Source organism: Megalobrama amblycephala, linkage group LG13 (assembly GCF_018812025.1).
Source record: "Megalobrama amblycephala isolate DHTTF-2021 linkage group LG13, ASM1881202v1, whole genome shotgun sequence".
Lineage (NCBI taxonomy): Eukaryota > Metazoa > Chordata > Actinopteri > Cypriniformes > Xenocyprididae > Megalobrama > Megalobrama amblycephala.
This window is the reverse complement of record NC_063056.1, coordinates 33,697,362-33,709,778: the sequence shown is the minus strand read 5'-3', so window position 1 is coordinate 33,709,778 and position 12,417 is coordinate 33,697,362. Positions and strand designations below refer to the sequence as shown.

General features: G+C 35.5%; 1 protein-coding gene across 5 annotated transcripts in view; it reads left to right on the top strand.

The window, feature by feature from the left end:
• nek11 (NIMA-related kinase 11) overlaps positions 1 to 12,417 on the top strand; it is an 84,144-nt gene that overhangs the window by 56,321 nt on the left and 15,406 nt on the right. For 3 of the 5 annotated variants that reach the window (XM_048153572.1, XM_048153568.1, XM_048153569.1), the window contains exon 15: positions 2,658 to 2,754. In XM_048153572.1, coding sequence (XP_048009529.1) covers positions 2,658 to 2,754 — 97 coding nt within the window. Of the gene's footprint in view, positions 1 to 2,657; positions 2,755 to 3,843; positions 4,059 to 6,051; positions 6,632 to 12,417 lie in introns of those variants that run through there. The other 2 variants (XM_048153571.1, XM_048153570.1) reach the window with 2 other exon arrangements.

The window sequence follows — 12,417 nt, the reverse complement described above, 5'->3', positions numbered from 1 at the left end:
TAAAAGTGTGCTTGTACATTTTTTCGTACAGAAATGCCACTTGGTATTATCAAATATAATTGCATTCATACATTCTGAAGTGTGGCTTAAGCATACAAATGCTTTTTGTGGCCACTGAACTATGGACACTATTTGTATTTATCTCCTGGAGTTTATTACATATATTACATATATTACAAAAAAAGTATATATTACAAAAAAAGAACACCGTTTAGCAATCCTCACTTCTAAACTCAGTTTATCTGCAGAGTTAGATAAATGATAGCCGTGTTAGGACAATGCATGATGGGTAATATCAGCCCAAGGTCGATCAGCCACCTTGTCAACACAATAAGTTTCAGATTTGTTCAGCTGTAAGAAAAAGAATGGATAGGGATAATCATTTTCTTTGGCTGAAACTCAAATTGGGACTGACTAAATGGCTCTTCAAAAGATGGATTAATGTGTATTTTTAATGACAGGTAAAATACATTAACAGGAAAGTGGTGCTATTCGTTTTATGATTATGCTGCTAAAAGACCAACAATGCCATTTATACACACAAACACACACTTAATGTACACAACACAATGCACAAGGTGCTCTGACACATGACTTCTGTGTGTCCTCGTCATCACCTGCTGACTTCTCAAACACACACACACAATCTAGTTTGGCTTGGTGAGCTGTAACGCTTGACACTGTGGCTGACAGCTCAGAAATGCAGCTTTCTGCTTGAGCTCCACTTTCACATCTCTTGACTTCATTCAGCACTGGCTTACATAAAAGTGTAGCTAAAACTTTACCAAACCTTTTCCTTTATGTACTTATGTAAAATGACTTCCCTTGGTACTTATTGTCCTCTATTATCCTCTAATAGCTATGATGTCATGTAAGTCATAAATTATTTAATATTCTGCCATGAAAATGTCCTTTTTATTAGAGATTTGCTCATAAACATTCACAATAAACCTGAAAAATATGTTCAGATAAACACATTTATTGCTCTGGAGCAGATGCACTGTTTTTGATTTTCTCTTTTTTATTATATTAATATTCTGCTTTCCTGCTTCATAGACAGCATAGGACTGTAATGACTATCTCAGTGTGATAAACTGAATCGATATGGCAGCTTCTTTTAGATTCAGCCCCCTTACTTTTTAGAAACCCAAATCAATTTTTATATATACATACATCCAGTGATGTTCAAAAATTTGGGATTGGTAAAAGTCGATTTTTTTTATGCTCACTGAGGCTGCATTTATTTAATGAAAAATGCAGTTAAAACAGTAATATTAACATTTAAAATAGCTGTTTATATTTTAAAATGTAATTTATTCCTGAAATGGCTGAATTTTCAGCATCATAACTCTAGTCTTCAGTGTCACATGATCCTTCAGAAACATTTCTTATTATATCAGTGTTGAAAACAATTTTGTTGCGTAATATTTTTGTGAAAACCAAATACCATTTTCAGGATGTTTTTGTGAATAGAAAGTTCAAAAGTACAGAATTTTTACTGAATGTAACTAGTGTGTGTGTATGTATATATGTATTTATACCTTTATTTATGTATGTATGTATGTATGTATGTATGTGCGTGTTTGTGTGTGTGTATATATATATATATATATATATACTGTTTGTCCACCTTATTTTGCAATGTGGAAGTAAGCTATTTTATGTGAATGTGAGACCGTTTTGTTAGCCACATTACTATTAGTATACTAGAAGAATAACAAAGTGTAGTAAACAATAAAACAAAACCAGTCTGTTTATGATTACGATAATAAATTAAAATAAATAAATTAAAATAATATGATAACAAATATCAGTTAGCAATAGAAACGGCATAACAGTCAGTTTTTGTACAGCTAAATAATTGGAAGTGGATGAAACCACAAGCTTCGCACATTCAAGTTACAAATGGCCATGCGCTCTGAAATTTAGCCGAAGATTACGAGGGTATATGTTTGTTTGTTTGTTTTAAATAATGATGTGCATGGATAAATCATTTATAATAAACACTGCATTGTCACAACTTTAAAGGTGCTAAAGAGGATGTTTTGTTTTATACATTTTTGCAATATTACTTGAAACTGTCTTTACTAACTGATAAAAGACTATTTATTAGGTGCACTGAAAGGAATAATATTAATATACATCATCTGTGCACGAGGTAGGGCCTTAAAAACATCAGCCAATCGTTTACGCGATCATCGCGTAAACGATTGGCCCTCTGGCTTGTCAATCACTGCCGTGACGTTCCTTGTGAGAGACGAGCGCGGCTGCGCGCTCCAGTAACTTTCCACACTCCACAGGCGCCGTATGCAATGTTTTTGTCCGGAGACAGGAGTAACAACTGCAGATTATGAGTTACCTGCGGTGAGTCCGACATAATGAATCCACTAACACAACACAGCGAATGCCGGTGGTAAACAAACACTCGTGTTCCAATACGAGTGTTTACGAGTTTTGGGAGGCGTTCCTTCGAAGGAGGGGGGTTGTTCTTACGCATGCGCTCATTTCAAAAACTCAGTAACAGTCTTTGGTTTCTCAGTCGACGAAAAGATCCTCTTTAGCACCTTTAAGTCCAGAAACATATAAATTCAGTCAAGTGAAGTCTAAACTTTTGATAGTGTCTGATATGTACAGTATATGTTTTGTGTGTGTTTCAGGAGCTGAAGCAGAGGAAGAGAAGCCTCAGCTGGGTTCTCTGGGAGTGAGTAGCATGAACACCTCCATGGCTGAGGGGAGAATAGAGCGGATGAGACGGTGAGTGTGTCATCCTTGACTTGTTCAAAGCCATTACCTGTAAGAGTTTCTCTCATTCCCCAGGAACCTCACAATGAGTTTTATTCACTAATAATTGCATTTACCTACATGATCAGAAACATTTTTTATGGACATCCTATCCTAGATAAATCTGTTTAGTTATTAAGTTACTTTGTGTATATGTGTATACATATAAGGGCTGTCAATTTAATGTGTTAATTTAATTAATTTGTCATGGGAAAAAAATAAATGCATTTAACATACCCGTCCTGCCCCACACCTACACAGGTTATCTTACATTTTATACAGTTGATTGGTCATGAACATGATACAGGGCACAATGCAGTTAGAATGCCCCTAAAATCCAAGATATTGGGGAAAATGCCCCTGTATGAGTTTTTGTCTCATATTTATATCATATGGTATACTGTAGTTAAGCAATACCACACAAGAGTAATGACTATCACATGAGTGCTGTTTTTTTTTTACCAAATAACATGAGTGCAAATGTGATATTATATACAACAGTTTAATTAATAAGAAGTTAATATTGTGCTATATTTTAGACACAATATTGTCTGTTTTTGCACAGTTTTGCCAATGAAAATATTAGCTAGAACCAGAAGCCAGAACTGTTGTGCATCTTTGAGCAAAACACTGTGATGTTTCATTACTGACTGAATCCACATTTTCAACGAATCGGGTGAACCAACAACAAATATAGAGAGCCATATATACTTAATTCCTGAATGATTCAGCCGTTTGAATGAATCGAATGAATGAATAACTCGATTTACTCATTTAGACATTTACCACCACCTACTGGCAGTTGTAGTTTCTTATTTAGAGTATCATTTAATTTAAAAAAAATGTAATATTATCATATTAATTAAATACCCATAAGGATTCTGCCATCATTTACTCACTCTCATGTCGTTTCAACCTGTATGATGTAAGTCATACAGGTTTGAAATGACATTTTGCTTTAAAAGCCCCATCAAAGACCGCTTCAGATATAATCCACCTGCTCCTGCAATCAGCATATTGTCTGACACTGTTCTATATTTGAATCTGTTTGTCTTGCTCCAGAGGCTCCCAAAACCCCATCCTGCCACTCTTCTATCCCCAAAGCCCGAGTCTGATCTTCACAGGGCCAGGCAGATGTTTGGCCCCGAGCAAAAACCAGCATGAGCCAAAATGCTGAACTCTTCCAATGATTTATCATAGTAGAATCAGAAAGTGCGTCACCGATAATTAAAATGCATTTTAAAAAATGTCATTAAAACAGTAGCATTGGTTCTTGATTGTTTTATCAGTGATCATTTAGCAGTCTTTGGCTTTGTCGTTTCCCTTTATTTCAGTTTCCTTAAAATTGCATTGATTTCCCAGGACAGCTTCTGGTACAGATTTCCTTTTTGTTTATCACTGTTCCATATGTGATGCAATTCAAGCGTTAAATGAGCATGGTATGAACATTATATGAGCATTATATATGAATTCAAAATTAAATTTAGGGGCCTCTGGACAGTATTTCCTAATGTGAACAAATGTCTGAAAGCACCGAAATGCATATTTGTTGGTCTTTCTGTACACTGTTGTACATATCAATATCTGCGCCTGCTGTGTTAGTAACCCAATATTCTTGGTAACTCCTCCCTGTGGTGTATTTAGCAAGGTATATTTTAATATGAGCTTCTGTCATTTGTGATACATACAGATAATTTACTATATTTCTGGTTATTGTGCACAGATGCTTCTCTATTTGTCATTTTCTCTCTCGTCATTTTATTCAGCTTATTTTCTCATTTCTTGTGTTGTTTGTGCACATCTTTCTCTCCACAGAGCTTTTTTTTTATTCTCTTCTTCACTGTCGTTATTATCTCCACAAGAGCAGCAAATTCTTTCCTGCAAAAGTTTGGGGTCAATACGTTTTTTTTTTTTTTTTAAAGAAATGAATACTTTTAGATATAGCATGGATGCATTTAAAGGTGGTATAGAGGATGTTTTCGTCGACTGAGTTTTTGAAATGAGCGTTTGAAATGATACACATTTTACGACTAGCTAAAACATTCTGACTGTGCTCAACATACAGCGATAGTTTCCTGCTCCTGAAGCAGATTTATATACTTTCACATGGAATTTGAACACTGACTGTAATCGCAGACTGAACGCAACTGGCTCTGACTGGACGCGTTTGAGCGCGATCAGTCATAAGTAGCAATTTACATTCATAATCGGCCTTACAATCGTTAAGCCGCGCACACACTTAGTGGATTCATTATGTCGGACTCACCTCATAATCTGCAGTTGTTACTCCTGTCTCCTGACAAAAACATTGCATGCGGCGCATGTAGTGTGGAAAGTTACTAGAGCGCGCAGCCGCGCGTCTCTCACAAGGAACGTCATGGCAGTGATTGACAAGCCAGAGGGTCAATCCGCGCACGTCTCTCACAATGGCAGTGATTGACAAGCCAGAGGGCCAATCGTTTACGCGATGATCGCGTAAACGATTGGCTGATGTTTTTAAGGCCCTACCTCATGCACAGATGATGTATATTAATAATATTACTTTCAGTGCACCTAATAAATAGTCTTTTATCACTTAGTAAACACAGTTTCAAGTAATATTGCAAAAATGTATAAAACAAAACATCCTCTTTATCACCTTTAATGATTTAAAGTGAAAGTAAATACATTTACAGTGTTAGATGTTTGTTTCAAATCTTTTGAACTTTCTATCAAAGAATCCTGAAAAAAAAAAAAAAAATAAAACGATCATGGCTCAGAATATTAAGCAACTGTTTTCAACATTGATATTAATAAGAAATGTTTCTTGAGCACCAAATCAGATAATCAGCATCAGCAGTGATACTGGAGACTGGAGTAATGATGCTGAAAATTTACAGGAATAAATTACACTTTAAAACATATTAAAATATAAAACAGTTATTTTTAATTATTATAATGTTTCACAATATTACTGTTTTTAATTTATTTTTGATCAAATAATAAATGCAAAAGAGACCCCAAACTTTTGAATAGTTTTGTATTTTCTTTTATAAAGATGGAATTACATTAGAAACTAAACACTATTGCTATGGCAATCAAAAAAATCTTTAAATTCGTACTTTAATTTATTGTTATCATCTTTTCTTTTCATTGTATGTTTCCAGACCCTACTGTACCATTGCATTTTAAACCAAACCATACTACTCTGTGCATTATATAGTGCAGAACTGTTCCATACCACACCATACTCCAGTATTAGCTCGGTAGAATCCTATGTCTTCCTTTCAGCTTGACTGCAGAACCTCTTCTGACGGCAGGCCGAGCCTGTGGCTCCCCTACTGAGTGTGGGCTGAAGATATTAATAACAGAAGCGCTCTTCCTGTGAGGGCAGGAATTAGAGGCTGTCAGCTCCCTCTCTGCAAGTCTCATAAGAGCGTAAAGATGAGGAGGAGGGAGAAGGAGAGCACAGGTAGCAATTTACAGCAGCTGCGTTTTCCCAACGCAGCCTCTCGTCAGCTGTGCGGTGATGCTACAGTCTTATTTTTCCAGATGCAGCTCCCATTTCTCTCATTCAGAGTGAATTAATTCTCAGGTATTTGCAGGTGTTACTGATGCTAATGCTGAACAAGTAAAATCATCTTACTTTGTAAGTTGGTTTCTTCAGTTCAGTCACTTTTCAAGTGAAGGAACTTTCAGGAAAATAATAATATGGAAAAATAGGGAAACTTTTCTGTCCTCTAGGATGAATTTGAAGTTTTTATTATTTTTTTTATGTTGAAGCATAGATTATAATAGTGTTAAGCTTGTTTTATTCTGTTTCTTATTTTAAAGTATTTTCCTTCGTTCATCTTCGGAACACAAATTAAGATATTTTTGATGAAATCCGATGGCTCAGTGAGGCCACCATTGCCAGCAAGTTAATTTATACTTTCAGTGCCCAGAAAGCTACTAAAAACATATTTAAAACAGTTCATGTGACTACAGTGGTTCAACCTTAATGTTATGAAGCGACGAGAATACTTTTTTGTCCTCCAAAAAAACAAAATAACGACTTTTCAACAATACCTAGTGACAGACGATTTCAAAACACTGCTTCATGAAGCTTTGAAGCTTTTGTTTCAAATCAGTGGTTCGGATCGCATAAATAAAGCCTCGTTTACTGAAATCACGTGACTTTGGCGCTCTGAACCACAAACAAAAGATTCGTAAAGCTTTGAAGCTTCATGAAGCAGTGTTTTGAAATCGGCTGTCACTAGGTATTGTTGAAAAGTTGTTATTTTGTTTTTTTGGTGCACAAAAAGTATTCTCATCGCTTCATAATATTAAGGTTGAACCACTGTACTCATTCGCATATTCCATGCAGTTCATAAAATAAAAAATAATTTGCTCTTTCCATTTCATTATGTTGGAGTGCTCAAACTTCCAGAGTAACAGTGAAACTCCAGGGGAGCATGGAGAGAAGGAGACAGCAATTAACTAACTATGCTAAATGGTAAATTTGTCAGAATTTCATTTTGGGCAAACTTTTTTAAACTTCCTATCAATAATTAAATGTTTAAAAATAAGGGAAGTTTTTATGAGAAATTAGAAAAGAAAAAAATATGTATTGGATGTATTTTATTTTTGTGTACAATTTGTAATTTTTATGACAAAGAATTGTTGTCACCTGCTTCCATTACCATCACTAAATATTTTAGAGATAAATTGAGGTTTCACAAACATTTTTTTATGTGGTTATAATGGAAAAGAAAGTGACAAGAGAATGCATGACTGCAGGGTAGAGAAGTGACAGTTTGATTTTTCCATTATAAACTGAGTGTAGATTTATTAGGTGTCATTACCAATTGTCTATTTCTTTTTATTTTTTGTAAAAAGAAAGTTATTTCTGTGCAGATGAAAAATGTAGCTTGATAGGTTTCATTTTTCAAGACTTAATGTAGTCAAAAGCAGTGTTATTTTAGTATTATTTTGTTTTGTTGTATTCATTATATTTTGAATAAGCTTTTATTTTTATATTTTCATTTTTTTATGAGTTCTTTTGTAATTTTTCTTATTTATTTACGTTTTGTTGTAGTAATTTCAGTACTTCAGCTTATTTTATTTCAGTTCATTTCTGTACAGTTTGTTTTCATCTAATATTTATATTTTATTTAATCTTTATTTCCATGAATGAAAACAATTTTAAATAGTTTTAGTTTTAATTAACAATAACAACATTGGTCAAAAGCGCCCTCAACTGAAGAATCCTGTTATTTTTGTATTATTTTGTAGTATTTATTAATATTTTGAATTTTTATATTTTCATTTTTTTATTCTGATATTTTTTTTTTGATTTCTATTTAGCTTTAAATTATATATATATTTCAGTTTCAGTTTTAGTCATGTAGTCATTTTTAGTACTAATTTTAGTTAGCTGCCAAGGCAACATTTCCAATTTTATTTACAGTTTGTTTTTCATCTAATATTTATATTTTATATAATTCCATTAAAGAAAATTGTTTTAATTAGTTTTAGTTAATAACAACACTGGTCTACCAAGTATCACAAGATGTCATCAGAGTTGTAAACTAACTATTAGGCTGTCACAGCATGTGTGAATAATTTCATTTATGTACATTTTAATGTCAAACTCTTGACCTTGAAAGCAACGGATGCTTTTAATCTTAATCTGGGCTCTTGTACTGTGTGCACTTACAGATGCATGCCTGTATCAACTCATTCTGATTTTATTTAAAGGAAAACCATTTCCTCTAAAAGCCACTTAGTGAGATTTGAACCCAAGCCCCCATCTGAAGCCCAGCATGCTCTTCCTTTGAGAAGTTTGAATCATCTTGAGCCAGCCCTTCTGACAGATAGAACTCTTTCTTTCTGCTCTTTAGATTTCAGCACATTATACACTACTGTATGTGCATTTGGGGAATAACTTGAGGACAGCACTCAAGGGTATGTCAGAAAACAAAAGCATCTTCTCCTGTAGAGGTTGTTTGATGTGATCGTTTGATGACGATAACACTACACATCCTTCACCTAGTTCATCTCTGCGTGACTCGAGGTCTCTGAAACTTTTGAATGTACAGTATTGCGTCTTCTGTCGATCATTACGCAGGACTTCTTTTGTTGACTGCAGCTCATTATGCCTCTCTGAAATAGCTGATCAAAGCTGCAGCAGTCAGCATGCATTCACACAGATATAGGTTCTCTTTCATCAGAGAACCGGTGCCGCTGAAAACCATCTGAGCTGACGACGTAACCGCTGTAGATGCATGTAAGACATTATGCGTTTGTTGTTGAGGAGGTTCCCAGGGTTTGGGGAGCTCTCTGTGGAAGGATCGACAGTGGTGATTGCGAAAGAAAGAGCCTGTAGGTTGCCAGGAAGTGGATGGGCAGGCGGAGGGCTGCGTTTATCATGCTGGGAGTGGGGGCTGATTGCAGCTCAGCTTTGATTACCACCACTAATCAGCTGGAAATGGACTATGAGTGGGCATGTGTGTGTATGTGAGTCTGCAGCAAGTTTGTCGACTTGGAAAGGAACGCCTCTCTTATATGAAAGCGCTGTCTAAAATTGACTTATGAGACAACAGCGTTGAAGAGGGCTTGTCGTGATCTCAAAGGTCTCTCAACTGTAATTGTCTTTATTCTTGGCTTCTTGACAAAGTCATGAGTCATAATAACAGAGGGGTCTGATTGCCACGTCTTAAACTTTATGACTAGCATATTTAGCGTTGTCCTTCACAAAGAAAGGACGTGTTTATAATGCCTCTCGATTTAGTTATGTCACAATACAACTCTGTTTTTATGTGCAACAGTTTTGAAGTATGCTTGCACTTTATTGCTTTTTTGAATTTTGGGTCATTCACTACACCTCTTAGAAAATTTGGAATATAAACAAAAGCTATCCAGTTAACTTTTTCATTTGACAGTTAAAGGATTAGTTCACTTTCAAATTAAAATTAGTCCAAACTTTACTCACCCTCAAGCGTATATGACTTTCTTCTTTCTGATGAACACAATCTGAGATATTTAAAAAAATATTCTGACGCATCCAAGATTTATAATGGCAGTGAACAGGGGTCACGAGTGTGACCTGAACAAAGTGTCTCCATCCACATCCATCCATCATAAACGTGTGCTCCACATGGCTCCGGGGGGTTAATAAAGGCCTTCTGAAGCGAAGCGATGCGTTTTGTGTTCCATATTTTTATGAAGTAAAATATCTAGCTTCCACCAGACCACCTTCCGTATGCAAGTTACGAAAAAAGTGTAAAGTGGCATCGCGTTGGTTACACTTTTTCCATAAGTTGAATACGGAAGGCGTAGGACGTAGAGCAAGCTTTTTGAACTGCAAGAGTTTTACACTTTCTATGTAAGTTGAATATGGAAGGCGGTCTGGCAGAAGCTAGATATTTTACTTCATAATGTGTTAAATATGGATTTTTTTTTTTATTCCAAATCATTATTTTTACATTAATTTATGTCATTTATATACATTAATTTTAATAGATGGATAGATTGGATGGATGGATTGATTGATTGATTGATTGATTGAAAAATTCAGTTTTGCCATCACAGGGATAAATTACATTTTAAGATATATTAAAATAGAAAACTGTTATTTTAAATTGTAATACTATTTCAGAATGTTACTGTTTTTATTTTTGATCAAATAAATACACCCTTATCTTACCAACCCCAAACCTTTGAGCTGTAGTGTATCAGGTTGAGGCTTCAACAATGACCACGTTTTTCACTTTTATTAAGATGGTGTTTGACAATGCTGTAACCTCCTCATGATGGGCCACTTTAAAATCACTGTAAATGAACTCATTCGCATATTCCATGCAGTTCATAAAGTAAAAAATAATTTGCTCTTTCCATTTCACCATGCTGGAGTGCTCAAACTTCCAGAGTCACAGTGAAACTCCAGGGGAGCGTGGAGAGAAGGAGACAGCAATTACCTCACGCTGAAGTGGGCAGGGGGGGCACAGTCGATTTAATCCCAGACCGCACATGCTCATATCCCATCCCCATTACTGTAGAGGATTGAGCAGCCTGGAGGATTGCGATCACTGAAGCCCGCTGTCTCTCCCCGCTGATGCCACCGCAGCCCTGCCATTCCTCAGCATCAGCAGCTGTCTGCTGCTCATCAGGCCTGACACCTGTATGATATGACTGAAGCTATGACTGGTGTCAGCCTCGAGGCATAACTTTTCCCATAGACAGTTGACATTCTCAGGTGACCTGTTGTATATCATGTTAAGACAGCACTAACAGAACTAATGAGAAGTAGGGACAACAGGTTTCCTGCTGGAAAGCAGCATGGTTGGTTGTGTAATAGTTTAGTTTGGCAAGGCCCAAGTGTAAGATCATTCTATGACCTGGTTTAAAATAAATTTCTGTACTATTTTAAACATTATATTAATGTTTTTATTGAAATTTGATACTTTGTGTCTTTAGAAATGTAACAGGTAATATGTAACACTTTTACAGTTGCATTTGGCAATACAAGATTTCTGTTTAAGATCTTAAAACAGTGCTTCATAGAAAGAAAACTGAATTCTGATATATCTCAAATTTATTAATGTTTCCTTTTTATCAGCTGTTAATAGGTAGCTGAATTTTTGTAGATATCGCTATTGTTAAAGTAATCATTTACCAGTGTTATTCTATTATTATTTACAGTATATACTATTATTCACATGCTAAATAGTTGAGTATTTCTTTAACTCCATGTCACTTTTTCTCTGTAATGACTGTAGTGATCCTTTTTAGGCTATTGAGTCTTTAGGCTATTTTTTGTCTTTTTACCAGTCTGACTCAGGAAATGAGTGCACAGATGTGTTATGTCATTACCAGACCCACACGGAATCTGCACCATTTACATTAATTGAAAGTTTTTCCTCCCTAAAGGCTGGATGGCCACTGAATGTTGCCTGTGAGAATTTGCTTTAATTCAGGAACGAGAGCTTCAGTGAGGTTTGGGATGAATTAGAACATTCCACATAATACCCCTCACGATAAATACTGAAAAAGTGAAAACAAAAAGTGTATAAATTGTATATGTGCTGCGCGCTTTCCTCAATAGCAAAATAAACATACAACGAAAATAACAGCAGTGAGGAAAAGATAGCTTGAACTTGGGTAGTACAAGCAAATTCTTAGAACTTGATCAAAGAGTACGGGCAGGAACATAAGGGTGCATTCATTCTGTAATGTGAGCTTATTTTCTGTTAAATGTAAGGGCATGAGCAGCTGAGTTGCAAGCAATTCAGGGGTTTAGTGGGTAGGCCATAAAACAAAGGGTTAAAATAGTCCAGATGCAAGGTTATAAAAGCATGGATAACAGTTTCAGTGTTTTTAAGATTTTGCAAAGGTCATATATGGACAATGTTGCGAAAGTGAAAAAAGTTTTGTCAGTATTAAGTTTTAAGAAGTTTTGAGCAGTCTATTATTTGAGATCTTATAGACAGGAAATGATGGAAGGGGGAGGAAAAACAGTATTGGAGCTGAAAGGTAAGATAGATTTGTGTATCTTCAGTGTAACTATGGAAATTAAGATCATGACGCTGGATGATCTGACCAAGAGGAAGCATGTAGATTAGAAATAGAAGTGGACCAAGAACTGATCCTTGAGGTACACCATGGGAAACAGTGACA